This window comes from Urocitellus parryii, chromosome 6 (genome assembly GCF_045843805.1).
Source record: "Urocitellus parryii isolate mUroPar1 chromosome 6, mUroPar1.hap1, whole genome shotgun sequence".
NCBI lineage: Eukaryota > Metazoa > Chordata > Mammalia > Rodentia > Sciuridae > Urocitellus > Urocitellus parryii.
This window is the reverse complement of record NC_135536.1, coordinates 155154020-155181252: the sequence shown is the minus strand read 5'-3', so window position 1 is coordinate 155181252 and position 27233 is coordinate 155154020. Positions and strand designations below refer to the sequence as shown.

Here is a 27233-nt window from a genome sequence, read left to right as displayed (position 1 = left end):
GATGGACATGGCATGGAAACCCCATCTAAATGCCTCTAAAATAGAATAAAAAAAGAAGGGTACTTTCAAAACAGAAATATATTGGAAGTCTCAGGCAGGAGAACTTTTCATTTGATCAAATTGCATGTTACAAAAAAATTACTTAGATCTCCCTATTGAATAGTTTTGTGCAATATTTTAAAATCAGATATCCATTCATATTTATTTTATTTAATGTATATCAAAAAGATGAATCACTATGAAATAGAGTCAATGTCTTAAGGATTAATACAAGCCAAATTTCTGTGGATATTGGATATATAGATATGTCTGATCCATAAATGGAATTCAGTAGTCAGGACAAAACCACAGGCAATCTGAAGGAACCTTTAATAATTGCTATACTGTCACTATAACATCTAACACTGGGGCCCTCATCTATTTTATGTGTCTCCCTAGCCCTACTGGTTGCCACTTTATTGACTCATGTGAATAACTGAAAGAATACATAAATGAATAAATAAAATTTAATTAATGGGATTGATTGTATGAATTTGAACTTCTATTGGCTAACTTTATATTATTATATTTTAATTAGTGAATGATAATTATATATAAGTCCTACCCTCCCTTGCCCTCTTTCATTTCCTCTAGTACTGGTTTTCCTTCTATTTATTTATAGCTCTTTTTCAAATTGGTAATTTATAGATAGACATAAAGGTGAAATTCACTGTGGTATATTCATATATATACATAGCATAATTTGGTTGATTTCATTCTACTATTCCGCCCCTTTTGCATCTTTCCTCCCTTCCCATTATTACCTTCTTTCACTCCACTGATCTCCCTTATATTTTCATGGGATCCTTTCCCCTTTTATCCCCCTCTTATTTGGGTCTAGTGTGGCTAATTCTTATTTGTATCTTAAACAAAAATATCCTTTAACTGGAGGTCTGAGGCAAGAGGAAAAACATGTATCCCCCATACACATGGCTTTTATGAATTCTAATAGTTAATATTTCCAAAATATTAAGGTAGTTGAAAAAATATTCAAAAATAAATATCAAGTATATTTAAATTCACAGCATTAGTTTAAATATATCACTTATAATAAAGAATGTACTACTATGACTTTACTTTCCTGAATTTAATCGAAAAAAACTCATCAAAATTAAAATAGACTTTATTATTGCTATATGTATATACGTGACTACATGAACAATGTGATTCTGCAACCTGTACACTCAGAAAAATGAGAAATTATGCCCCATTTGATTCAAATGTAGGATACGTAAAGATCATTGTACTGTCTTGTGTAACTAATTAAAACAAATTAAAAAAAATTTCAAACTCTACTTGCTTCTTATTTTCAATTGTGAGATCTACCAATGTCTTTTTGACCAACTGACAATTTTTTAAAGATACCGTAAGGTGAAAAGTTTGTAAAGGTACAAAAATCCTTTCTTATTTTAGTTTTAATTGTTTAAAAATTCCCTTTATATATCATGCCTCAAGCTAAACAACAAAGAAGCATACCACCAGACAAGGCTTAAGAACATGGAAAAACTCCCTTTGGGATGCTGGTGCACAAAGATAATTGGAAGTAGCTAGTGGATCAAGAACACAGAACTTCCTAGGAGTACAAGATGCACATACTAAGTAGGCATAAGGAAGCAGGAATTTTTTATTTATTTATTTATTGGTTGTTCAAAACATTACAAAGCTCTTGACATATCATATTTCATACATTAGATTCAAGTGGGTTATGAACTCCCATTTTTACTCCAAATACAGATTGCAGAATCACATCAGTTACACATTCACATTTTTAAATAATGCCCTATTAGTAACTGTTGTATTCTGCTACCTTTCCTATCCTCTACTATCCCCCCTCCCCTCCCCTCCCATCTTCTCTCTCTACCCCATCTACTGTAATTCATTTCCCTCCTTGTTTATTATCCCATTCCCCTCACAACCTCTTATATGTAATTTTGTATAACAATGAGGGTCTCCCTCCATTTCCATGCAATTTCCCTTTTCTCTCCCTTTCCCTCCCACCTCATGTCTCTGTTTAATGTTAATCTTTTCTTCCTGCTCTTCCTCCCTGCTCTGATCTTAGTTGCTCTCATTATATCAAAGAAGACATTTGGTATTTGTTTTTTAGGGATTGGCTAGCTTCACTAAGCATAATCTGCTCTAGCGCCATCCATTTCCCTGCAAATTCCATGATTTTGTCATTTTTTAGTGCTGTGTAATACTCCATGGTGTATAAATGCCACATTTTTTTTATCCATTCATCTATTGAAGGGCATCTGGGTTGGTTCCACAGTCTAGCAATTGTGAATTGTGCTGCTATGAACATCGATGTAGCAGTATCCCTGTAGTATGCTCTAATTAACCAAAAATTAGCTCAAAATGGATCAATATGAAACATAATAACAGAACTGCAAGAAGAAAACCACAGGGGACCTTTGTGACTTCAGTTGAGTAAAAATTGTCTAGACACAATACCAAAAGCATAATCTATAGAAGAAAAAAATTGAATTTCTTCAAAATTAAAAGCTTTACTCCTCAAAAGACACTATTTAAGGGACTAAAACAACAAGATAGGGAAAAAATATTTCCAAGACATATCTAATTAAAAACAAAGAATATTTAAAGAACTCTCAAAATTTAATATTAAGGAAAAAATGTTTAAATGGACAGTATATTTGAACATACAGGTCCACCAAAAACATACAGATGGCAAACCCATGAAAAGATGATCAAGTTCTTTAGTCAAGGAGACATTACTACTAATCTTTCTTAAATTGACTATACCAAGTATTTTTAACTGGAACTGTCACAGTGAGGATGGTAATATAAAATGGCACAAACACTGTGGAAAACAGTATGGCAGTTAAACATATGCCTTTATATGATTCAGCCATTCCATTCCCAAGAGGTAGGAAAGTTATATTTATACAAAGACTTGTATACAAATATTTAAGTAGCTTAATATTTCTAACTGCCAAATACTAGAAACAACACAAATTTCTATCAACAAGTAGACAGATAAACAAATTATGCTATAACCATATAATGTAATACTGTACTGTTAAGAAATAAGAACAAACTATTAATATATGCAACAACATAGGTGAATCTCAAGTGAAAGATGAAAACGAGTATATGCAGTATGATTCTATGTATATAAGACTCTAGAAAATGCAAGTTAGTCTACAGCAACAAAAAGCAGATCAGTGGTTAACTTGGGACTGAGTGATGAGTTAGGGAAGGGTGATGAGGAAACTTTTTTTTTTCCAATGGGGATGAGGAAATTTGACGGCAAGATCTCTCTTCATTACCTGATAGTAGTATTATTTTCACAGATACATACATATATTGTTTTTTTGTGTGTGTGTATCAAAACTTCTCAAAATGTGCATTTAAAATATATTCAGTTTACTGTATCCCCAATCAAGATGTTATTCAAAATAAAAAAAGAAAAGGTAGCATAGAAGTGACTGGGTGAAAGATCTAGAGGACGGAGGTTGTGGTCAGAGATCTACATAATGAAAAGTGTCAGGAAGATGCCTAAGGATAGGGGTGAGGAACAATGGGCTGATGAGTAATTTAGATTGGTGGAAAAGACTAGGAGAGAACAAGGCCATGAAAAAGAAGAAGAAGAAGAGAAATAAAGCAAAAGAAAAGGCAAATGAGATCTGGAATTGCCACTGGAGAAAAGAAAGACTATGAATAGCTCACCCAACAATCCTGAAGGAGAGAGAGGAACCTCAGGAAAGCCATATTTCAGATGGCCAAGGAGGTGAAACAGAGAGACTGAGGCTGCAGTGCTACTGTTTGGCAAAGGGGGTTGGCCCCCACGCTCCCCTGAGTATTCATTCTACCCATTTTTCATGAACACAGAGGCACTCAGGATTTGGGTCTGGCTGCAATGCACTTTTGAGGGAGTTCTAGTGTCATGTTGATAGGGAGGCCCTGCTCCCTCAGGAAAAGTAGGGAATGGCATGGCCTAACGGCAAAGGAACCAGGAAAAGCTATAAGACCCAGGCTTCTAAGAAGAGTATAGAACCCAGTAGGCAGTAAAAACTTTAAGAAAAGAGGCTGGTGAGAAGTTGTGCTCACATTCAGAAATATGGGGCCACTGGGTAGCCCCAGGCATAAAGCCAGGGACACTCTTGAAATGTCGAAGACAAATTTCACTTTAGTTATGCACTTGGTTTTTATACTATATATAAGAAAAATCTAGTTAAATAAATGAAATTTAATAACAAATCATATTTAAAAATTCATGAAGTACTGCACATATGTAAATTTTCTACCAACTAAACCCTACTCTTTTAGATCTGAGGGTGATTTATTTTCAACAATTTTACTATAAAACACCTCTAATACAAAATGTGTCCTTTCACCCACTCCATACACATTTATTAGGCACAGCACCATACACTGAATCAAATAGGAAAGCTGCTATCTAGAGGCTCATGAGAAGCAAATCCTTTAAAAGTGAACAGACATATAACTTTAGTTCTGTGTTGGGGACACGTGGACACGTGGATAAGTACTATAGCTCTTGTATCAAATATCCTTATTTTCCTGCTGCTACCATCCACTGTTATCTCATTCCCATTTTTATCTCATTATTGCCCAAAGATAAGGTGTCAAGCACCCACCTAGTATCTACCACAATTTACTCATCTAAAAGTGGCTTCAGAAAAGCTTGATAAACAATTTTTCCATTTGTAATCAGTAATGGAAATTTGCTAATAGCTCAGTTGTAGGTTAGCTAATATCACAGAGTCTATGAGTGTTATTTCATCCACATTCCCAATTTTGTTCTTCAAAGATCTCTTATAGCAGTACCTCTCTATATGCAGAATAATGAACCGGTGTTTATTTCACACTGTAAAACAATTTTCTCATTCAGTGATTTACAGAAAAGAGTCAGCCATTAAAAACCAAAACAAGAAGAAACTAGACTATTTTCCTTCTAAGAAAAAACCCATGTATGTATAATATGTCAAAATACACTCTACTCTCATGTATATTTAAAAAGATAGGATAAAAAACTATTTTAAGAGAAATCAAACATCTTTGCTACAAACAAAACAAAGTGACATATAAGACAGACTTTGTGGCATAAAAGGCAGAACATTGTGGTAGTTGCTGTCTATTACTTTCTTCTCAGGGTAAAATATGGCTATCAAGGAAGCCTGAGAGGTTTTGAGACTAGCAGAATATAGGAGTTGCTCTTATTTCTGATTTTTCTGCTTAGCTAATTGTCAGTTCCAGGAAATATACAGCATGTGGCCCAAACTTCAAGGTTCTATCCCAACATTTCAGAGTGTGTTTCCCCTACAAGCTGCAATAACATTTAGTTAAAAAGATATATAGTAGTGGTCTTCCTACAAGGTAAGGAATATTAACTATCTAGACTGTTAGACACCGGCTGGTGAGAGGACCACTAATTCCAGAAGTTTTGCAGAGGTCAAGATGCCAGTACTGGGAAGACGGTCAAAGCACAGTCCTTTCTTTGGAGGCTGGTGCTGTTGGGTGTGTGGGAGATTCCTGGCTGAAGTTAAGTTTCCATCTCGACAGAACATCACTGAATCCCTTGCCCCTCCCCCTCCTCTCCGAAGAGTGCCAAATTCAAAGGTTTCCTTGACCAATCCCCACAGGACACAGTGTCCGCTCACTGTTCCTGAGTCACCCTGCCAATCAGCACCCACCACGGCCCCTACGCAACCCTTCTTAAGCGGAAGCTTGTAAGCACACGCCCTCTGCCCTCTTCCTCTTCTTTCTCTCCTTTCTCTTTCTCTCTGCCCTCCTCCTCTCCTTTTAGCCTCTCCTTTTCTTCCCCTTTGGGCAGCCCCCCAGTAAAATCTCCATCTTGGGTGAGTCACTCGCCTTTCAGGTGTTTCCTTATAGCTTCTTAGTTTCTACAGTGAACTCAGTCAAGAACTTGAGTGACAAATAGTAACAGTATTCATAACTCCAAATAAACTAGAAAGAAGACAAGAGGTACAGTACAGCATGGAATACAAATGTGTGCAATGACAATTATCAACAATTTCAAAATTGACAAATTATCAACAATTTCAAAAAACAATTTTGAAATTATTGATCTCAACAATTTCAAAATCTAAAAGGTTGTGAAAACAAAAGCTTTTTTGTGTTAAGTCCTAGTGGGAAGAACATGATCTGAACTATGTTGATAACACCTAAGACTCCTTCTCCATTGATGATTACTACTCATATCTTAAGTTCCACAACTAATAACTCACTTCCTTAGAAACTGCTGCCCAGATTCCTGGGGTGTTATATACAGACATTACACTATGTTGATGTTCTAAATGGTTTGTTACATTGTACATCAATGCACATGTTGCTATTCTAAAATATGAAAGTCTTCAAAGCACAGCTAGTCTGAAGATTAATATAAAAGAAATGCAGACCTATATAAACACCAATTTTTACCCAACTTGATTAATAATGCAAAATTGTATTTATCTGAAAAGATTCTATTTGGCTCAAGCATTAAATATATAAGCACCAATAATAAATAAGAATGGTTTTATATGCTATTTAAATGCAAATGCTTGTACTTCAGCATTCTGAAATATGACTCAGTCTGACTGCTTTATAGAGACATCTTATTCTACCTACCAGGTAAATAACGTATACTGCTATTACATGGCTCAGGAGACTAATGCTTTGAAATCCCAATCAAAGACTCTGAGGTCTTCTTGATAAGATGCTACCAAACTAGGTAAAAACCTACTTGTGCCAGTAATTTTAACCAGTTTTTGTGATATTAGGCAGAATTAAAGTAATATCACACATTGCCTACTAGATGTATAAAGTTTCCCAACACAAATGCAAATTAGTTTTCACATAGTTCTAATAAGTTTATTCATGCTGAGGGGAATCCACTAATCTTCAGACATTCTAAAGTGCTTTCTGAAGAAAATGAGTATGGTTTTCATACAAATGATATAAACAAAATTAAAGAAGGATTATATCTAGCACAGATTAAAAATACTTCATGCAGTTATTTCTCTTTGTCATTTACTTCTACTATACTTTGAAGCATTACAAATCCCCATGATGTCTCTTTAGATTATACTTTGCATTTAAATTTTTGATCTTTCTATTAATTTAAATTCATAAGCTCAAAGTTTGAACTAAGCAGAAATACTATGATCAACTATCTAAGATTTAAAGGAAAACTTTCTTTTGTTTCTTTGAAAGAGTTAAAAATCAAGGAACTTTCTTTAATGATTTATTCATTCAGTTCCATAGATATATTACTATATATACTTTTTTTCCTTTAGATTTATAATATATAACTTCAAATATGTTCAATTTCTATAAAAGTCAGGTCAACATTTTTTTCAACATTTAGGATTCTGAATTTTGGAATATTGCTGATTGTGAGATATTGTTTCTGCTTCCGTGACTATGCACACTTTACAGCCCATATAGAAGGCTTCTTCTATGCTTTTCAATACTTAACCTGCTTATCTTTCAAGGGTCCGAAAGAAGTTACCTGTTGTAAAGCTTCCCTCAATTCCTCTAAATAATTATCCTACTTTTCTTCTTTGCTCCAATTATACTTCTTTCATAGTGACAATTACACTGCAATTATTTTTCTCATTTATTCACTCACAGTATAATAGGCCCAGAAGATACAAGAATGAGGAGATATTCTTTGTTTCTGTGTCAAAACTTCATACCAACTGTCTCTCTCAATAAACATCTGAATGAATGAATGAATGATCAACAGAGTTAGATTCAATTATGAGGTTCATGATCTCCTCCAATATGACATCTGGTAAGGAAGAAAAATTGTAGGAAATGCTAGTCTCTTGAAAGGCAGAAGAACTGAAGCAGTCAGTCTTTAAAACAGAAGGCAGAATTAACAATTAACCCCAGATGGGCTGTGCATATTAAATTAAGATGAGATGTTGTTAGATATTAAAAGCTACACAGAAAGGGAAGCCATGGTAACTTGCTTTATTTCAAGTTTCCTCTCACTATCACATCCTAAAGCATTCTAACAATTTTGAGTCAATGGTATAGGTTACAGAACAAGAGAATTTTGCAAGAAGATATAAAATTATTTTAGAATACTCTAGATCAGTGTTTCTCAATCTTCATGTACACAAGAATCCCATTAGGATCCTTGTTAAAAATATAAATGATCATGTTCAGTAGGTCTAGTTGGGGTCTGAGATTCTGCATACCTATCAAGCTCCCAGAGGAAGTCTGATGCCAATCCATGGGATACACTTTAAAGGGCACTTTTAGAATAAGAGACACTTTCCTTCAAAGTCCATGTCAGACTTGTCTTGGGTTTTAACTGTTAAACCCTTATCAATAATCCTTGCTATAAGCTGTCTTAATGGTATTCATTATATAAATCATTACTGAAAATTCCACTAAAAGAAATACATATTACTGAAAAGCTTTTAAATTTCTTTCTTACCTATACTCTGGTAATGCCATCGAAAGAAAATTCGCTCAGGTAGAAACTGCAGTATTTTCTATAAAATAAAAAAATAAAGTATAAAGAAAATAAACCATGAAATTTTGTATTCTTGTGTTAAGCCTATATTACCTGCTATTTTTAAGTTTCAGAAAAGAAAAGGAAAAGTATTTAACATAAATATTGCACTTTGTTCCATATTTCTATGGGAGTTTCTTTTACTTGCCCTAGGCAAGTTTCTTTCTCTGAATGTTTTAAGAGACTATTATCCCAAGTTTAACTCCCCAACAAGGTCAAAGAAAAAAAACTTAATCACTCTGTCTTTATTAAATGACAGTCATAGCTTAAATATTAAAAGAATATTTTCCCAAATGACAGAATTCCCAGGTTTCTTCTTTTTCACCTTTTCCTTCTCATTTTCATCATAATCATCATTAGTCAAAAACAGAGCTGGGAAGAAAGAGGAACAAAAAGAAGATAAAAAAATAATTCAGTAGAAAAAAACTGAAACTGGTGGCAAGAATTTCATGATATTAACAGCATAAAAATAAGTCTTAGCATCATAGTTATGCATGTCCTCATTGGTAGATAAAGAAAAAAAATCTATGATATACACAATTATTTGGCCATTAAAAGTAGCTCTCCATTCCCCCAAAATCCCTAACTAATGAGAATAACTTTTTCCCTCATTCCACAACAAATTTTGTCAAATTATTCTAGGATAATAAAAGTCCTTGTTCTTTAGCTGTAACTACTTTTCTAAAAGATATAGAAAATCCAAAACTGGTCAAAATACCTTCCTTGGTATTGATAATACATTTCTATTTTACTCTGAAATTAGTAAAGAAAACTAAAAAAGGTACACTCGTGCATTGCTGGTGGGACTGCAAATTGGTGCAACCACTCTGAAAGCAGTATGGAGATTCCTCAGAAAACTTGGAATGGAACCACCATTTGACCCAGTTATCCCACTCCTTGTCATATAACCAAAGGACTTAAAATCAGCGTACTGGACACATCAATGTTTATAGCAGCTCAATTCACAATAGCTAAGCTATGGAACCAACCTAGGTGCTCTTCAACAGATGAGGGGATAAAGAAAATGTGGAACAATGAAATATTACTTGGCCATAAAGAAGAATGAAATTATGGCATTTGCCAGTATATGGATGAAACCGGAGACTATCATGCTAAATGAAATAAGCCGATCTCAAAAAAACAAAGGGCAAATTTTCTGATATGTGGATGCTAACACACAACAAGCGGAAGAGCAGGAAGAACATTAAGTTCAATAGATAGACAAAGGGGAAGAAAGGGAAGGGAGGAGTGATAGGAACAGGAAAGAGTAGAATAACTGGACGTAACTTTCCTATGTTCTTATATGAATACACAATTAGTGTAACTCCACATCATATACAACCACAAAAATGGAAAATTATACTCCATGAATGCATATGTCAAAATACATTCTGTCATTATAACTAAAAAGAACAAATAAAAAAGAAAAAAGAAAGAAAATCTCCCTTCTAGGTTTAACTAGCCTACTATTCTAACAGATCAAAAAGTAATGTGATATAATATCCAGATCTCCTGGGTAAGTATGTTTTTAGGTAGGTAATGAACTGCTTTCTCCCTTTCAGCCAGCCTGAGTTTTTGTTTTGTTTTCTTGTTTGTCCAAGTTGGTCAGTAAAATATGATACAACTATTTATTTCATTTGTTCCCAATGAACAACAAAGGAATATATACAAACTTCTGAGAAAAGCCTCAACAGGTAAATTTCTATCAAACATAAGTGAATATAAATAACAGGGACTTTTCTTTTATCCTGTACCACTTTTCCACTCATATCCCTACACAGGTGATATCTCCTTGCCATTCAAGTCTCACTTCAAGCGTCACCTCCTCATGAGGCTTTTCCGAGAACTCTATCTAGTGGAGGCTGGCCCTGTTCCCACACCTCCAGGGCTTTCTCCTTTATCTGTCCTGTCCTCTTCATAGTCCTCCTCCTAAGGTGAAAGGATCATACTAATTTAGCCATTTTAAGATCACATGCCCTCCACCAAAAGTGTAATAAGCTCCAAGAGAACAACACTTTTGTTGTTCCCTGATGCATTGCCAGCACCTCAAGGATCTCTGACTGGTACCCAGGCATACTCAGTGAATGCTCAGGAAATAAATTTTGAATCCTTTTTTCTTATGAAATATTAAAATTTGTAGGTAATCAAACCTATGTTCACATCAACATGACATGTGTCCCATCTTTCTTTAAATATCATTGAGTTAAGGACATTTAACTCTAAAATTAGTAAAGAAAACTAAAAAATAAAGCTGTAAATTTAAAACAACTGCTCTTCCAAGATGACAGACATAAAATATAAATGTCCTTAGTTACATAACTTGTTATAAATTCTTCCCATCTATAAAGGTAAAAATGCAATACAAACCATATCAAAGATTATTTCTGATTATATAAAGCAGTAAACAGCTGATCACATACTGAAAAAATCACTAAGAAGTTCTCTCTGTTCTTTTTTTTGAATGGGAAAGCCTTCATTTAGACTGTCTTTAGAACATTTTGGTTTTTATTTTTTACTATTTCAAAATTAATTTATTTTTAATTTAAATTTGCTATTAATCAACAATAATTGTATTTATTGGGTCACAAGGTGGTGAAGCCAGATTTAAAGTTAGGTAGTCAGTGTAGTTAGGTAAATCGGGTCTAATACCGAGTGAAATCTAAAATGGAGGCCATGCTGGGAATGACTCAGGGAAAACAGGACAACTCATGGAATGTTAATGAAGTTCCGAAAAGGCCCTAGGCCAAAGTCCACCTGGAAGAAATGTTAATGAAGCCCAGGATACAGCCCCCAACAGATTTGGAGATAGCCCATCACCAAGAAGTGATAATGAAGTCCTTCCTGCTCAGACTACTTCTTTGGCCCACCTGTGTCCACCCCTCGGGCCTTCCAACCTACATTCCATCACTGAAAGAACTATAAAAAGGGGAGACAACTGCACTTCCACGGATTCCACCTTCTGGGTCCCCTTCTTCCTCCGGGAGAAGTCTTTTCTTCTGTCCTTTAATAAATTTCTAATCTCTACTCTGACCTTGCCTCGGCGTGCTTCTTTGGTGTTATTCTTCAACATCGGGGAAGCAAGAACTCGTCACCGGTCAACAGCGGTAACAGTGGTGTGCTTTTTCATTTATTTATTTGTTTGTTTTTGCAGTACTAGGGACTGAATTCAGGTTCTTGCACATGCTAGGCAAATGCTTTACCATTTAGCTACATACCTACCCCTCAGGTGATATGCTGATGTACGGACATTTTGTGGAATGATTGCAACAAGTTAATTAAACATCCATCACCTCACATACTTGTTATTTGTGTTGACAACACTTAAAATATATTCTATTAGCAATTTGAAATATAAAATGCATTACTATTAAGTATGATCACCATGCTCAAATCATATTCTTCCTGTTTAATTGAAACTTCAAACCCTTTGAACAACAAGTCTCCTTTCTCTACCCATCCCCTACCCCCGAGCTTCTAAAAAACTGCCATTCTATTCTCTGCTTTTTAAAGTTCGACTTTCTTAGATTCTATAAATAGGAGAGATCCTTTGGTATTTGTCTGGAAGTACAAACATAAAACAAACTCGAATAAAAATGCCTAGTCTCACAATTGTTAGGCAAGAGAGAAAATACCATTCACAAAACAAAGCAAAAAGCTTTGACAGAAATTTCTAAGAGGTAACACAGAAGTGAGGGCAAAATGCCTCATCTCAGAAGGGCTTCATGAACTGTTTCCTGGAAGAAAGCAGCGGAGACTTAGAGGATGAATCATCTTAGCCTACTGGAGAATAGGGATAGAGGAAGAGAATTAGAAGTGACAAAAGGAAAAAAACCCTGAGTGCCTTAAAGTAACAATATCATCTCACTCTAGTCAGAATGGCAGCTATTATGAAGACAAACTACAATAAGTGTTGGTGAGAATGTGGGGGAAAAGGCACACTCATACACTGCTGGTGGGACTGCAAATTGGTGCAGCCAATATGGAAAGCAGTATGGAGATTCTTTGGAAAACTGGAAATGGAACCACCATTTGACCCAGCTATCCCTCTCCTCCGACTATACCCAAAGGACTTAAAAACTGCATACTACAGGTACACAGCCACATTGATGTTTATTGTAGCACAATTCACAATAGCTAAACTGTGGATATTTATTATATACCCTTCAGTAGCTGAATGGATTAAAAAAATGTGGCATATATACACTGAATATTACTCAGCAATAAAAGAGAATAAAATCATGGTATTTGCAGGTAAATGGATGGAGTTGAAGAAGAAAATGCTAAGTGAAGTTAGCCAATCCCCCCCAAAAACAAATGCCAAATGTTTTCTCTGATATAAGGTGACTAACTCATAGTGGGGTAAGGAGAGGGAACAAGGGAGGAATAGACAAACTCTAGATAGGGCAGAGGAATGGAGGGGAAGGGAGGGGAAGGGAGGAGGCAGGGGGTTAGCAATGATGGTGGAATGTGATGGACATTATTATCCAAAGTACATGTATGAAGACATGAATTGGTGTGAACACACTTTACATACAGAGATATGAAAAATTGTGCTCTATATGCGTAATAAGAATTGTAATACATTCCCCTTTCATGTATTTAAAAAATAAAATCAATAAAAAAAGTAACAAGAGCAGTAGGAGGGTCAGTGTGGCTGATGGATGAGTGAGGAGATAAGGAGACGGCATTAGGAAGGCAGGTGAAGCTGCAGGTTAATATTCTCATGGGAGCAGTGCAGAGTCCCTTAAAGGGTTCCAGCTGGAGGTAAATTTGAGATGGATGAGAAGAGAAGCAGAGATATCAATGAAGAAGCAATGGTAGTATTTCAGAGGAGAATGAAATGGTCTGTACCATGGTCAACAAGATAAAGAGAGGCATATAATTAATAGTGATATTAGGAGGTAAAATTGTTAGCACGGCAGATAGAGTGGTTTGGGTAAATTGAAGATTAAGAATTACTCCCATGGTATGATAAAAGGCAATGCTTTTATTCAAGACATCAAGTCCAAAAGGAATCTAATACTTGAGGAGAATAAGCATGTCAAATTAAAGCATCCTAGAACTGGGGCACCAATGGATCTTAATATAGTCTCTCCTCTAGGCAACTGGAGGGTCTGGAGGACAGGAGCAGAATGTGATGGTAATGGGGCTAAGTTACTGGCTAAAAAATGTGTATAAATGAAAGTCACTGGGAGAGAGCTTAAAATGAGAAAACAAGATGAATCCCTGGGAGATATCATCAACACATTGAGAGAGTTCTGCTAAGAAGGTAAGGATGAAGGTATAGCAGGAGCTAAAGACAAATGTGCAAAACTCAAAGAAGACACCTTTGAGGCACCAGCTATTTATGTTTATTTATTTTAAAGATCAGAAATACTTATGACTATACTCACATCTTTAAGAAAAAGTTAAAGAAAATGGATGCCAAATGATAAAATGACTTCAGTATTAAATCCAAGGAGCTCAAAATTCTTGCCTGGAGAAGTCACCATCTTTGTAAACCAGACAACAAGTGCCAGAGATGATATAATAAATTAATAAACAAATTATTAATAGCTTTTGCAAAGTAAGTTCTCTGGGAAATATGCTATGATGGAGTTAGTGACCAGAAATGGAAGGCCCTTGTACTCCTGCCTTTTCAGTTGCTGACTAAGGACCTCAGTAAGAGGATTATGATCAAGGCTGGAAAGCTAAAGGGGCTAGTAGCTAAAGGACATCAACTAATCCAGTCAATGCATAGCAAATTCTTTCTTGAAAGAAAATCTGAGCAGCATATTTTTATGTTTTCCATAATAATCTTTAAATTATTAATTGTGATATTCTTATAGTACTAAAAGGCTGAAGCACTAAGTGTACCTGACTTCAGGCCAGTACCTCTAGTGGCCTGTTTCTCATCAGCTGGCTGCTATGTCATGCAGATGGAAGCCTGGTGCCACCAAAGCCTTCCCATCTTTTTGCTGTGTCCTTCCCTGAAATTCCTCAGCCTGAGAAAATGACACAGCAGGGACCTGGTGTCCTACTTTCTCCTGTATTCTCCTTCAAAGAGACCTTGCACCCCACCTACACTACACCTCAGGATCATTTTCTGACTTCATCTTGCCACTAAACTAAAAAACATTGTATAGAAGTTACCAAGAAAATTAAAGGATCAGGATAGATCTTATCTTGAATTAGATGAATAACTGACACACACAGTGTTCTTCAAACTTTAAATTTAGTCAGAAAACCAATCTGGCACTGAATCATACTTTTCAGTTTTCCAAAACACATCATGATGTTTTTTACTTAAATTCTCCTTTGTTCATATAAACAAAGAAAAACACCTTTTTTTATTTTATAGGATCATATTTTATTGTTATCAATAATAACTAATGGAAATTAATATAAACAAAATTTAATCAAATACTAATAGTTTGGATTTTAATGCTACATTGATTCATTATATTTAGGGATTTGATTATACAACAGAAGCCAAACTTTAAGAACATTAAAGTGGTGTCTAAGTAATGAGCCATGTGAAGCTGAGAAGTGAACTTGGTTATTGATGGGTGAATAGTTTATAGATGTCTATTAATTCTATTTGATTAATAGTATTGTTTAGGTCTGAGGAGTCTTTACTAAGTTTTTGTCTGGATGACCTATTTATTGATGAGACAGGTGTTTTGAAATCACCTAGTATTATTTTATGGGGTTCTATCTGAGTCTTCATATTGAATGGGTTTATTTTATGTGTGTGTGTAAACTGCCATGTGGGGCATAAATACTTATAATCATTATATTCTGTTGTAGAATAAAGTGACTATCTTTGTCTCTTCAGATTAATTTTGGCTTAAAATTTACTTTCTTTTTTTTTTAACTTAGAAGAAAACCTTTTTAAAATCAGGAAATGAAACAAATACAGCAGGATGATATAGATACTGTGAGTCTGCCACAAAAGTAGTCTCTAACTTATTCTGAGGTCAGGCTTATCATCATCATTATAACTTCTGGATAAAATTTTTCAGATTTACAAAATGGATGCACTTTACAGACACTCAAAAATGAACTCAATAAGGTTTGGATATAAAATATCATGCCCGTATCTGAGCTACTAAAAATACTCTCAAATGGACAGAATCATATACAGTAACTCAGAGGCTGAAATAATACTCCTTCTGGTGTTACTTTTTGTACCCAAATATTGCAAGGGCCATTTTTAATACAAGTCTATGAAGTCAATAAAAGTAAAGTCCAAAACAACTGTCTATGTCTAAGTAAGCCTGTTCCTCAGAAAGTCCCAGATGAAGGCTACCTTTACTGAGGCAAAAATAATCTGGTATTTCTTTTACTGTAGCTGATATTCTAAGCTACACTGCTGTGAATGCCACATAAGCTATTGACACCTTGTTTGTAGTTCCACTGGAGAATAAAAAAAATTCAAGAAAGCCACAGTGTGAATAAATATTATTTTTCTGAAAAACACATGGCTCTATTTAATGCTCAGTGCTCAACTGCATCTATATGGTAATCCATTATAGCACACTTGAAATCGAAATTAGGTATTACTACTGATCAGCACATCAGGGAATCTGTCATTCTTTTAACTGATTATCCATAGCTCTTTTTTCTTCAGAACCTACTGCATGACCAGGAATAATGTGAAATGTAAGCTGGAGTTTATACAAGATGCCACAGTGTACTTTAAAATGATTGGTCTTCATTTAATTTGTGTAGGAAACATTTTTCTTTCCAAATTATTACCAAATGATTGCAGCGTATCCCAATGGATTCACACACTTGATTTCAATTTAACTTAGAAAGGCAGGACAGTGAAGAATGAGGAAAATATTAAATGCTAATTTATGCAATATACTAAAACAATGACCAACTAAACCTGTTTTGTCTGAAAGTAGAAAAGTTGGGGAACAGCCTTTGACCAAATGAGCTGCATGACACATGGGGGCCAAATAAAGAAAATGTTGCCCTGGGAGAAAACAGAAAATTTGGTTTAGAAGAACAGAGTCTTACTTACTTGCCCTTTTGGGTAATAAGTGTTCTGAAAACTTAGGATTAGAACTGGCAGTAAAGTTCAAAGAAAGAACAGCATGAATGTGGATGCTACTAGTACAGTCTAGTTTCAAAAGGACCCATGTGCACAGAGGCACAACAGCATACACACTTCCATGGAGAACTTCAGAAAGGGCAATCCATTCTTCTGCATCTTGGTTTCTGGTTTCTCACTACTTAGTAAAAATGACTCAATTCATTGATGTAGATAGAATATTTTCATTGAACTCTTGAGTCTCAAAACTTATTTGGAACTTTTATGTCAAGTGAAATGGAACTAAAATGAAAGATTAAATAATCTTAAAAATAAAATGACTACATTTTTAGATAAAAATGTCATGTTTTTCTTCTCATACCAGCAATCCCTATCCAACCACTAACTGTCATGAATTAAGAGATGCTCCATCTTTTCACATCCTTAATGGTCTTTGAGACCAAACTCAAATATCACCTCCTGGGAAGAGCCCACCTCAACCAGACCCTTTACCAGCATGCTTCTCAGTTGAATAGGCACAAGACCCACTCCATTAGATACTAGATCTAAATATTGTGTGCCAGGCTCTGTATACACAAATAGATAAATAAGTAGAAAAATCAAGATGACAAAAGGAATTTTGAAAGGAATTGTTCATGTTTAAGGAAGTTAGTTCTAAACAGTAGAAACAAAGAATCTGTTGAGTAGGTACATAGTAAAGATGACTGAGAATAGAAATGTGTCTCCAGACATTTACAGTAAATCTCAACCCATGATTTGACCATTCAAGAGGCAATATTTTTTTGGATAATAATAAAATGAATAAAAACATTTCAAAAACTAAACTTAAAGATACAAGGCAAAGTCCTCCAAAGAAAATATAACTTTTAAAAAGGCCTCTAATTTCTCCTTCCTGTATCCTAAAAATCAACCAATATTAAAATACTGGAAAACTTTATTAGTCAATGAAGACTCGAAGAAGCAAAGAATCCTATCTACAAGTGAAATACTTACAGAAATTACTGCTTGATTAAAGCACAGATGAAGCTGCAAAAAAAGCTGGGGGGTGAGAGTGACTTACAAGATCCTCTTCCCATAAAAGTGGAAAATGCCAAGAACAAGCCTTCAGTAAGTAAACGAAACCTTCCCAAAGAGCAATGGGAATCTCTCCTCTGAAAGAAATTTGCTAATTTTTTAGATTTCCTGATTTATGTTCTCAAAGGATTCAAGAGGATGCAGATTCTTTTTAAAGATCTAGAAAAATAAAGGAAACACATGTATAAATAAGTAATACTATGAAATTAGGAAATATTATGTGAAGATGAAAAACCAAAGAAAACATGAATCTAGAGGGAATGTTCCCCCCACACTGGGATACGGCACATCACAAGGCCTCCTTAGAATCAAATAAGATAAAAGAACTGAGAAAAATTCTTTAAAAATACAAAGCTTTAAATCCGTAAAATCAATATATGATTAAACATACTATATAAGCCTAATAGAAAATGTAGAATATTTACATCAAAGAACAAAAATCAGGCTGATCTCAGTCTTTTCCTCAGCAAAAGCTCCAAAGGACAATGTGGTCAAGTGATCATTGTAGACAAGCCAAGTGGAATGGGCAGCAGAATACACAGATGCACCAGGAAAACGGCAGTCCCAAAGCCCACCAAGAAAACACAATTATGATAAAGATATCTAAAGAATATTATAGCTATTTTGAGACATAAATAAAATTCAGACTTTGGGGCACAAGGGAGAAGACAACTATTTGAAAATTATATAGCCAGTTACATGTCTTTCAAGTAAAAAGAAAAAATTCTAGAACTGGAAGTACATCAGCCACATACTCCCTCCCTCTCAACACACCACATGATTTACATTTTAGCAAATATAGAGATTAATCAAAATAATCCAAAAGCAAGTAGGCAGTTGTACAGACACTGTACTTAATTAGTGTTAATGTGTTTATAAAAATAGAGTAAATTTCCAAAACAACAAAAGAGAAATAACATTATAAAATTATTGTAATAATCTAGGTATATACTGATTAGAATAGCTAAGAAGTAAGAAATACAAAAGACATGTGGAGTTAAAATAAAAGCATTAGACTATATCATCAAATGCTGCTTTATTCTTGACATAGTTCAGAAAAAAATGATTCACATAACTTTTGTTCATTTTAAGGACAATTGCCAGAATGAAAGAATATAGAAAGCATACCTTTCAAATTGTAAGGCATATTCCACAAAGCACAAACTCAGCAAACTCTCTCTCACACACACACACACAAAAAAAAACAAAGTTAAAGCCAAAACTATTGATTACCTCACACAAAAAGGTAATAAATATAAGCCAGTCAAATTCCCCTACTAAAGACCAACTCCATTAGAACTGGCTTTCAAACATAGAAAAATTACAATAAAATACAGAAAATGATGTCTGAGGCACATATACACATGCATTCGCAATAAAGCAATGAATTAAATGCATACTGCAAATCGGTGCAACCACTATGAAAAGCAGTATAAAGACTCCTCAGAAAATTGAGAATGAAACCACCATTTGACTCAGCTATTACACTCCTTGGTTTATACCCAAAGGAATTATAAATTAGCATACTACAGTGATACAGCCACATCAATGTTTGTAGTAGCTCAATTCACAATAGCTAGACTATGGAAACAACCTAGGTGTCCCTCAATAGATAAATGGATAAAGAAAATGTGGTATATATACTCAATGGAATATTACTCAGCTTTAAATAAGAGTAAAATATGGAATTTGTGAGTAAATGATTGGAGTTGGAGAATATTATCCTAAGTGAAATAAGCCAATCCCACAAAACCAAAGGCTGAATGTTTTCCTTAATATGCGGATGCTAATTCACAATAAGGCAGGGGGCACTAGGGAAGAATAGAGTTACCTTAGATTAGGTAGAGGGGAGTGATAGGAAGGAAGGGGATGCGGGGATAGGAAAGATAGTAGAATGAAAGAGACATTATTACTGTATTTATATATGTGAATGCATGACCAATATGATTCTGTAACATGTACACTCAGAAAAATGAGAAATTATATACCATCTATGTATATCAAAGTGCATAAATGCATTCTACTATCATGTATAAATAATTAAAACAAATTAAAATTTAAAAAAACTGGTTTTCCAACCCCTAAATCTTGCTCTCCTGCAGCCTACTTGTTGCAGACAAAGTGACCTCTCCAACATGATGGTCTCACCCAGATAATATACTCTTCCTGCAGGACCAGATAGAAAGTCCTCCATCCTCCCCCACCTGGATCCAAGCCACCCCGATTTCCTCCCCTCCCTTCTTCTCCAGCAAGATTCCTCCATATTGGAACAAAGAGAAATCTCTTGAAGGCCAATTTCTTAGTTTTGCTTATTGTATATGAGCTTGAATCCTTTTCAACTGTGGTTTATATCTCTGGTAATTTTGTTAGTACTTTGGAATGTAAAATTGTGGGGGCAGTCCTGTCATGTGTAGATTGTTTGCACTAAATTTTTCTATGACTATCACTTGTTGAATCCTTGTGTTTTATGTTAGAATAAAAATTCTAGGAATAAAAAAAAATGCATGAGTTGATTCATAGACTGCTATAATTTTCTCAATTTATTTAATTAATTAATAAACATTCTTATTAAGTGCCCATCAGTGCCAGGTACCATACAAGGGATCAGAGAGAGAAGAAGAGGGTAGTGGTGAAGAAAAGACACTGTTCCTGCTCTAAAAGTTACAGGCCCTAAGGGAAAAATGTGAGAAAATCAGCAAAGTCAGTATACACACAGAAAGCTAGGACAGAAAGGCCCACTTTCTAAGGATAAACAGTTTTGAATTGAATCTTGAGGGACACACAAGGGTGAGCCCTCCGGACAAGGGCATTTTAGGCAAAAAAAAAAAAAAAAAAAAAAAAAGAAAAAGAAAAAAAAAAGGCCCTGCTTTTTGTCTGGTGAATCTTTGAGAATTTGCTAAAGGAGACAGAAATAAAATAAGCGATAAGGAATTGAGAGGGAGGCAGAGGCTAAATCAGAAAGGGCCTTGAACCTGTAGTGGAAGTTCAATTTTTGTCCTAAAGGCAACAGAAACTAGAATTATATCACACAGAGACCATTCAAGATGGGTGAGGGAGACAGAAGAGACAGAAGATCACAGCCTGGAGGCCAGTTAATAGGATACTCCAATCAGGGGAATAGGGTCTGAACAAAGGTGGAGGTAGAAGGCAGGAGATGTGTAGAACCACATGAGATGTGTAGAACCACAGAGTGGAGAAAATGCCATCAATATTGAATAAAATAAACAGATACAAGAAAACATTTTATTAAGTACTAAGATGCAACATTCAAAAGATTTTATTAGATATGAAAACTGCAATATTCAAAAACTTAGCAATATAGGCACATGATAAATTCTAAGAGGTTATGTTTTTACTTTGCTTAAGATCTTGCAACTATCTAATCTCTTTTTGAAGAAAACTGAATTGCACTACTCTTCACATTTAATGAGAGAATGTCCAGCAATCTTCACAAATCCTCAAATTAGAAGCATAAATACTACGCACATAATCGGTGGGTTTTGCCCTAAAGAAAGCACCCACTACAACAGATCCAAGAGGATACTTCTTTCCACACAGACTCTCACCTAGGAGATTATAGTCACGGCTACATCTGCCATGCTATTCTTCATTTCACACAAGCTTCCATATTCTGGCTGAACACTACTGCATCTTTCAAATCTTTCTAATTTTGGTAACCTGCACAATGAATTGGCTATAGTTTCTGTGCCAAATTAAGTTTGAAAGTTTAAGTTTACAAAAAGAAAAAAAAAAATTCACTTCCAGAGAATTTCTGCATAAGTAACCAGAGAGAAATAACAAAAGCCCAGTGAAAGACCAATACCTGGTTTTCACCATCCCAGAAACTTAGAGGATTTACATGCTTGACTTAGTTCAACTAGAAAGTGTTGTAAACCTGTAGGTCAACTCCCAACTGGCCGTCAAGCTCACTCAATGAATGCCCAAGGTCTCAAGGCTTCAATCTAAGCTCTTCCTTTCTAACCTGTTCAGTGTCACAAGCTCATCAAACACTAGGTGTCACTCTGTAACAGCTACCATGCTGCATATCCAAGCAGAAAACAAGTGATAGAAATTTTACCAGATGGCAAGTATTTATACCACTCCCTTCTATATGTATATAAAAAAATTAACTCATTTAAATTGTGTTGACACATTTAATTTTAATCAATTTAAAGGGAGAAAAATAAAAGCTCTTTACATCTTCTGTTTTTTTAACAATACAGTATATGCTCAAGCTTTACTGTAAATTTTCCATATATTTAGCCTTGATGTGGTTTCCACCATCTGCCCTAAATGAATTCTTGGAAGCACTTGCTAGTGCTATATTCTACAAGACCTCCTTTTCAGGGTGTCATTTACCAACAAGTCAAGTGGCACGTTACATGACAGGGGCCAGCATGCCAGGAAGCTTAGGGCACCTGTGCTGCAACAGGTAATCACAAGAATGTAATTTCAGACTTCCACAAACATCTTGTTTCCAGTTTCCCTTCCCCCAAGGTGAACTGAGTAATTCAGTATATCTCGTTGGGTCAATACCAAGTTTCTCACCTCTAAGTCTGGATGGATAAGGAAGACTGCAGTATTGAATATTAAGTTTGAAAGATAAATTATGCATTGAAAATGCTCCTTTTAAAACTCAGACACTTATACTATAATAAAAATTACTAACATACTACAATATGATAATCAATTTTTTACCATGAAAAATGTATTCAAAGAATCTCCCGCAAACACTCGATATTTTTATTCTGTTTTCATTTTCCAGTTTGTAGAGATCACACATACTCCATGATCAAAAACAGAACACAGAAATAAAAGATCCAGGCCCTGTGCTTTAGTATTTCCCCAGTACCTAGTACAGGGTGCAGCACTGAAGAGCAAAAACAGAACTAATTCACCACCACAGCAACACTTGAGACCAGTGGGAAAGGTCACAACTGGCCATAAGGCTGGCCCTCTATTGTAATCTCTGCAGATGAGATTTGAGGAGTATCTAAGGGTAGATCACACTAAGCCATAATAATAATGCTATTATTTAGGATTATTCCCAAAATAATTCAATGTCATCATAAACCATAAGTGTGACCAACATTATGAGAAAGGTCAGAACAATTATACCCCTCCATTATCATTTCAAATAGCTACAATGCATTACTCCCATATTATAAAGGTAACTCAATATTCCAGTCATGATCATCAGTGGCATTTTCCTTGCCAATTGGACCTCAGAATGGCTGTGGAAATACAAAAGGAGTTGTCTGTGTTGGTTTGATTGTTTTTAATATTCTCCAGGAAATTTGAATTGATATTAGCTTTTTCTCTATTGCAATCAAACATTTAAAATTATGATTTAGGATTATGACAGTGACCTAGGAAGTGCATTCAAAATTTGACTTGTTCTTTGTAAACAAACAAACAAACAAACAAAAAATCTCAACTGAAGCATCCAAATATTTGAAATCTTTAATAAGAACTTGAAAGTGTAAGGGTTTTGAGAAAAATCTGCTCTTCTCATTCATTTTATTTGTTCTTGTCACTCCTCCACTCAATAATAGTAAAGTGGTCCTTATGGAAAAAAGAAATAAAAGTAGTAATAACCTGAGAGTAGAAGCAAGTCCTTTACCTTGGTATGGAGCAGAAGGAGCAGTGTGGAGGACATATGCACATTGGCCAGCCTGGAGTAAGTAATGAAAAGTCAAGCAAAGGAAAGCAGAAGCTGTAGAAACTAGTTAATTGATAAAATATGATTCCACTGCCCTGCTATGTATTAGTTGTTTGTATGAAAGGGCACTAGCCTTTTCTTTATATAAAGAAAGAAAAGGGACTCTTACCTAATTCTGAAGGACACCTGGGCCTGAATGTGTTAGCTGGGGCTCAGTCCAAGCATTTTCATTGAAACTCCACAGAAGTTTCTAATTTGTTTTCATTTTCAAAGAATTGGAAAATATATACAGTTCCAACAACAAATATAACAAAGAAGCAAAAAGGAGAATGTGAATAAGAAAGGGAAATAAGTATCTCAGAATTGTTTATAACTTATTATGTTCCTAATTCTAGTTTTTCATCAAGAAATTTACTATTAATATCAGAAGTAGAACAGTGCTACTAAATATGAAAAGTTAGAAATAACTTTTGTATGGGAAATAAAATCAACATTAAATTACTGGATGGCACAGACAAAGCAACGGCACAGAAAGTAAAACCCAGTCATTTGTTTCACCCACTTTTGCATAAATCCAGGCACTGCACTGGATCCAGTTGTGTTACTATTATCAAGAAAGTCATTAAAAGTCCTGTTCTCCTACTTTAAGGAAAAGAATTATAGGCTAAACTCACAATCTATATAAGCTCACTCGGAACAACAAAGAACAAGGGACCCAGTGTCGAATTCCATTATAGTAAGATAGATTCCACTATAGCCCAGGATTTACCACTGGTCAAATTATGACTCCCCCAATGTAACTACACCCAGCAAGACTGCATACACGTGAGTCTTGCTATCCAATCCATCATTACCTTCACAGTACAGGGGGGCAAAGGGCGTCAGCATCTGGGAAGCGTGGAGTAAATCTCAAACAATACAGTTGGTATCTTTAATATCAAAGGAGAAAACAAACGCTGGTGTATAGTATTATACTTTTCCTTCTTCTGTATGCCCATAAGAAGCCCAGATGTCACTGGCACTCACACTTGCTGTATAGTTCATCTGCTGCAATTTGCCTTTTACCTTCAATGCTTACCAAACCAGACTCTCCCTCTCTACTAAAGGAGGAGAAAAGAAGAAACACCATGCAGTATCCTGAAAAGACACTGGATTTTTATTTATTTTTTATTTATATATGACAACAGGATGCATTAAAATTCTTATTACACATGTAAAGCACAATTTTTCATATCTCTAGTTGAATACAAAGTATATGCGCACCAATTCATGTCTTTATACGTGTGCTATGGATAATAATGATAATCACATTCCACCATCATTTCTAACCCCATGCCCTCTCCCTTCCCCTCTACCCTATCTAGAGTTTGTCTATTCCTTCCATGCTCCCACTCTCCCTATCCCACTATGAATCAGCCTCCTTATATAAAAGAAAACATTTGGCATTTGCAATCCCAAAAAACCAAATGCCGAATGTTTTTTCTGATATAAGGTGGGTAACTCAAAGTGGGGTAGGGAGGGAGAGCATAGGAGGAAAATTACCTTTAGATAGGGAATAGGGGTAGGAGGGCAATGGAGGGAGAAAGGGAATAGCTAGGATGGTGGAAGGACACAATCATCATTATACAAAATACATATATGAAGATGTGAATTTGGTGTCAACATACCTTATATACAAATAGAGATATAATCAATTGTGGTATAAAGGTGTATTAAGAACTGTATGCAAAAAAAAAATAAGAGAGCTCATGTATAATGGTATAATTTGGCGAGAACATACATTATATACAGAGTTACAAAAAATTATGCTGTGAATAAATAATTATGAATGTAATGCACTCCACTATTGTCATGTATGTAAGAAATAAATTTTTTAAAAAAAGAATATCTAAAAGGTTTATAAATGTTTGAAATATCACACAAAGACTGATTCTTAAAAATTAATAATAAAGTTTGTTTTAAAAAAGTTAAAAAAAAAAAAGAAAATATTTGGCATTTGGTTATTTGGGATTGGGTAACTTCCTGAATTTTTTTTAAGCTTAGCATGAAGAGAATAGATGGAGAGAAGTGGAAAGTATGGTAGGGAACATGGTGGCAGGTGCGGAGAGATCAAGTCTCTCACTTCTTCAGCTGCGGGAGCATAGGGAGTCTTAAACCATCTAAATGCTGTTTGCTCATATCACTAGGCAATGCTGAGCTGACGTGGATATGGGGCGAACAGTCTGTGCCTCTCAGAACACACATGGAGCCCAGATCAGCTGGATTCAAGCTCCCGTTCGCCGGCGTCTCGCAGACAAACCACTGTGACTCAGCGCTAAACGATCCTGCGGAAAGAACTGGTCGGCCCTTCTGAAACTGCGGAGGTTAATACCACCCGAGCCTTCATAAGCAGTGGCCACATGATTGAGACGGGGCTTGGGAGAGCTAGTCAGGACCCACCCGTTGCATTGATCACCCAGCAAAGGGAACGAACTGTCGCCATTTGCATGGGATACCACCATGGCAGAGAACTGACGTCACCAGAATGAGGCAGAGGAGATAACTTCATTGAAACCGGCGGCGGCAACATCAAATAAATTTATAGGAGTAAACAGTAATTCAGCAGTCAAACAGAACAAGAAGTAACATGAGAAGCATGAAAAAGCAAGGAAGAAAAGGAGTACAAACAATGCAGGACAGCCTAAATATTCAGGAGGACCTAGGGGCATCAGAAAAATGGTCAAATAAAGAACTCAAGGAATACCTTAGACAGATGGAATGGAATCTTAAAGAGGATATGAGATAGCAAATTCAAACAATGAAAGAACACATTGAAAATGAATTACATAAACAGATAAAAGAAGCAAATAAGCATCTTTATCAGGAGATAGAGATTATAAAAAAATCAAACAATAATTCTAGAAATAAAGGAAACTATAAACCAAATTAAAAACTCAAATGAGAGTATCACTAACAGAGTGGAGCAAGTAGAAGCCAGAACGTCAGATAATGAAGACAAAATATATCATCTTGAAAAGAGTCTAGCCAACTCAGAAAGGCTGGTAAAAAAATCACGAGAAAAACATCCAAGAGACATGGGATAACATAAAAAAAAAAAAAACAAACTAAAGAGTCATCGGGATAGAAGAAGGTATAGAGGTTCAAACCTAGGGAATGAGCAACCTGCTGAATGAAATAATTATAGAAAACTTTCCAGAAATAAAAAAGGAAACGGATGTACAAATTGTAGATACATACAGGACACCAAGCATACAAAATCACAGTAGACCAACGCCAAGACACATTGTTATGAAGATATTCAATATACAGAACAAAGAGAAAATATTAAAAGCTTCAAAAGAAAGGAGGCAGATTACATTCAGGGGTAAAACGATAAGGTTAACAATGGATTTTTCATCAAAGACGCAGAAAGCGAGAAGATCCTGGAACAACATATTTCAAACACTGAAAGACAATGGATGCCAACCAAGAATTTTGTATCCAGCAAAATTAAGCTTCAGGTACGACAACAAAATAAAAATCTTTCATGATAAACAAAAGTTAAAAGAATTTGCAGCCAGAAAACCAGCATTGCAAAGTATCTTGAGCAAAACACTACACAAGGAAGAAATGAAAAACAATAACCAAAATCAACAGTGGGAAGTACCTCAGTAAAGCCAGAGGGCGTGGGGAAAGCTAATCATGGAGAAACAAACCAAATTAAAAAAAAAAAAAGATAAATAATCAAACATGGCTGGAAGTACAAACCATAATATCAATAGTAACTCTAAATGTTAATGGCTTAAACTCTCCAATAAAGAGACATAGGCTGGTAACATGGATTAAAAAAACAAATCTAACAATATCTGATTGGAAAAGACATACACAGGCTGAAGGTGAAAGGAGACACATCTGATTGGAAAAGACAT

The 27233-nt window shown here is 35.2% G+C and overlaps 1 protein-coding gene across 3 annotated transcripts in view; it reads right to left on the bottom strand.

The window, feature by feature from the left end:
- Ralgapa2 (Ral GTPase activating protein catalytic subunit alpha 2) overlaps positions 1 to 27233 on the bottom strand; it is a 321259-nt gene that overhangs the window by 251447 nt on the left and 42579 nt on the right. For all 3 annotated transcript variants that reach the window (XM_077800202.1, XM_077800203.1, XM_077800204.1), the window contains exon 4: positions 8471 to 8528. In XM_077800202.1, the coding sequence (XP_077656328.1) occupies positions 8471 to 8528 (58 nt within the window). The remainder of the gene's footprint in view (positions 1 to 8470; positions 8529 to 27233) is intronic.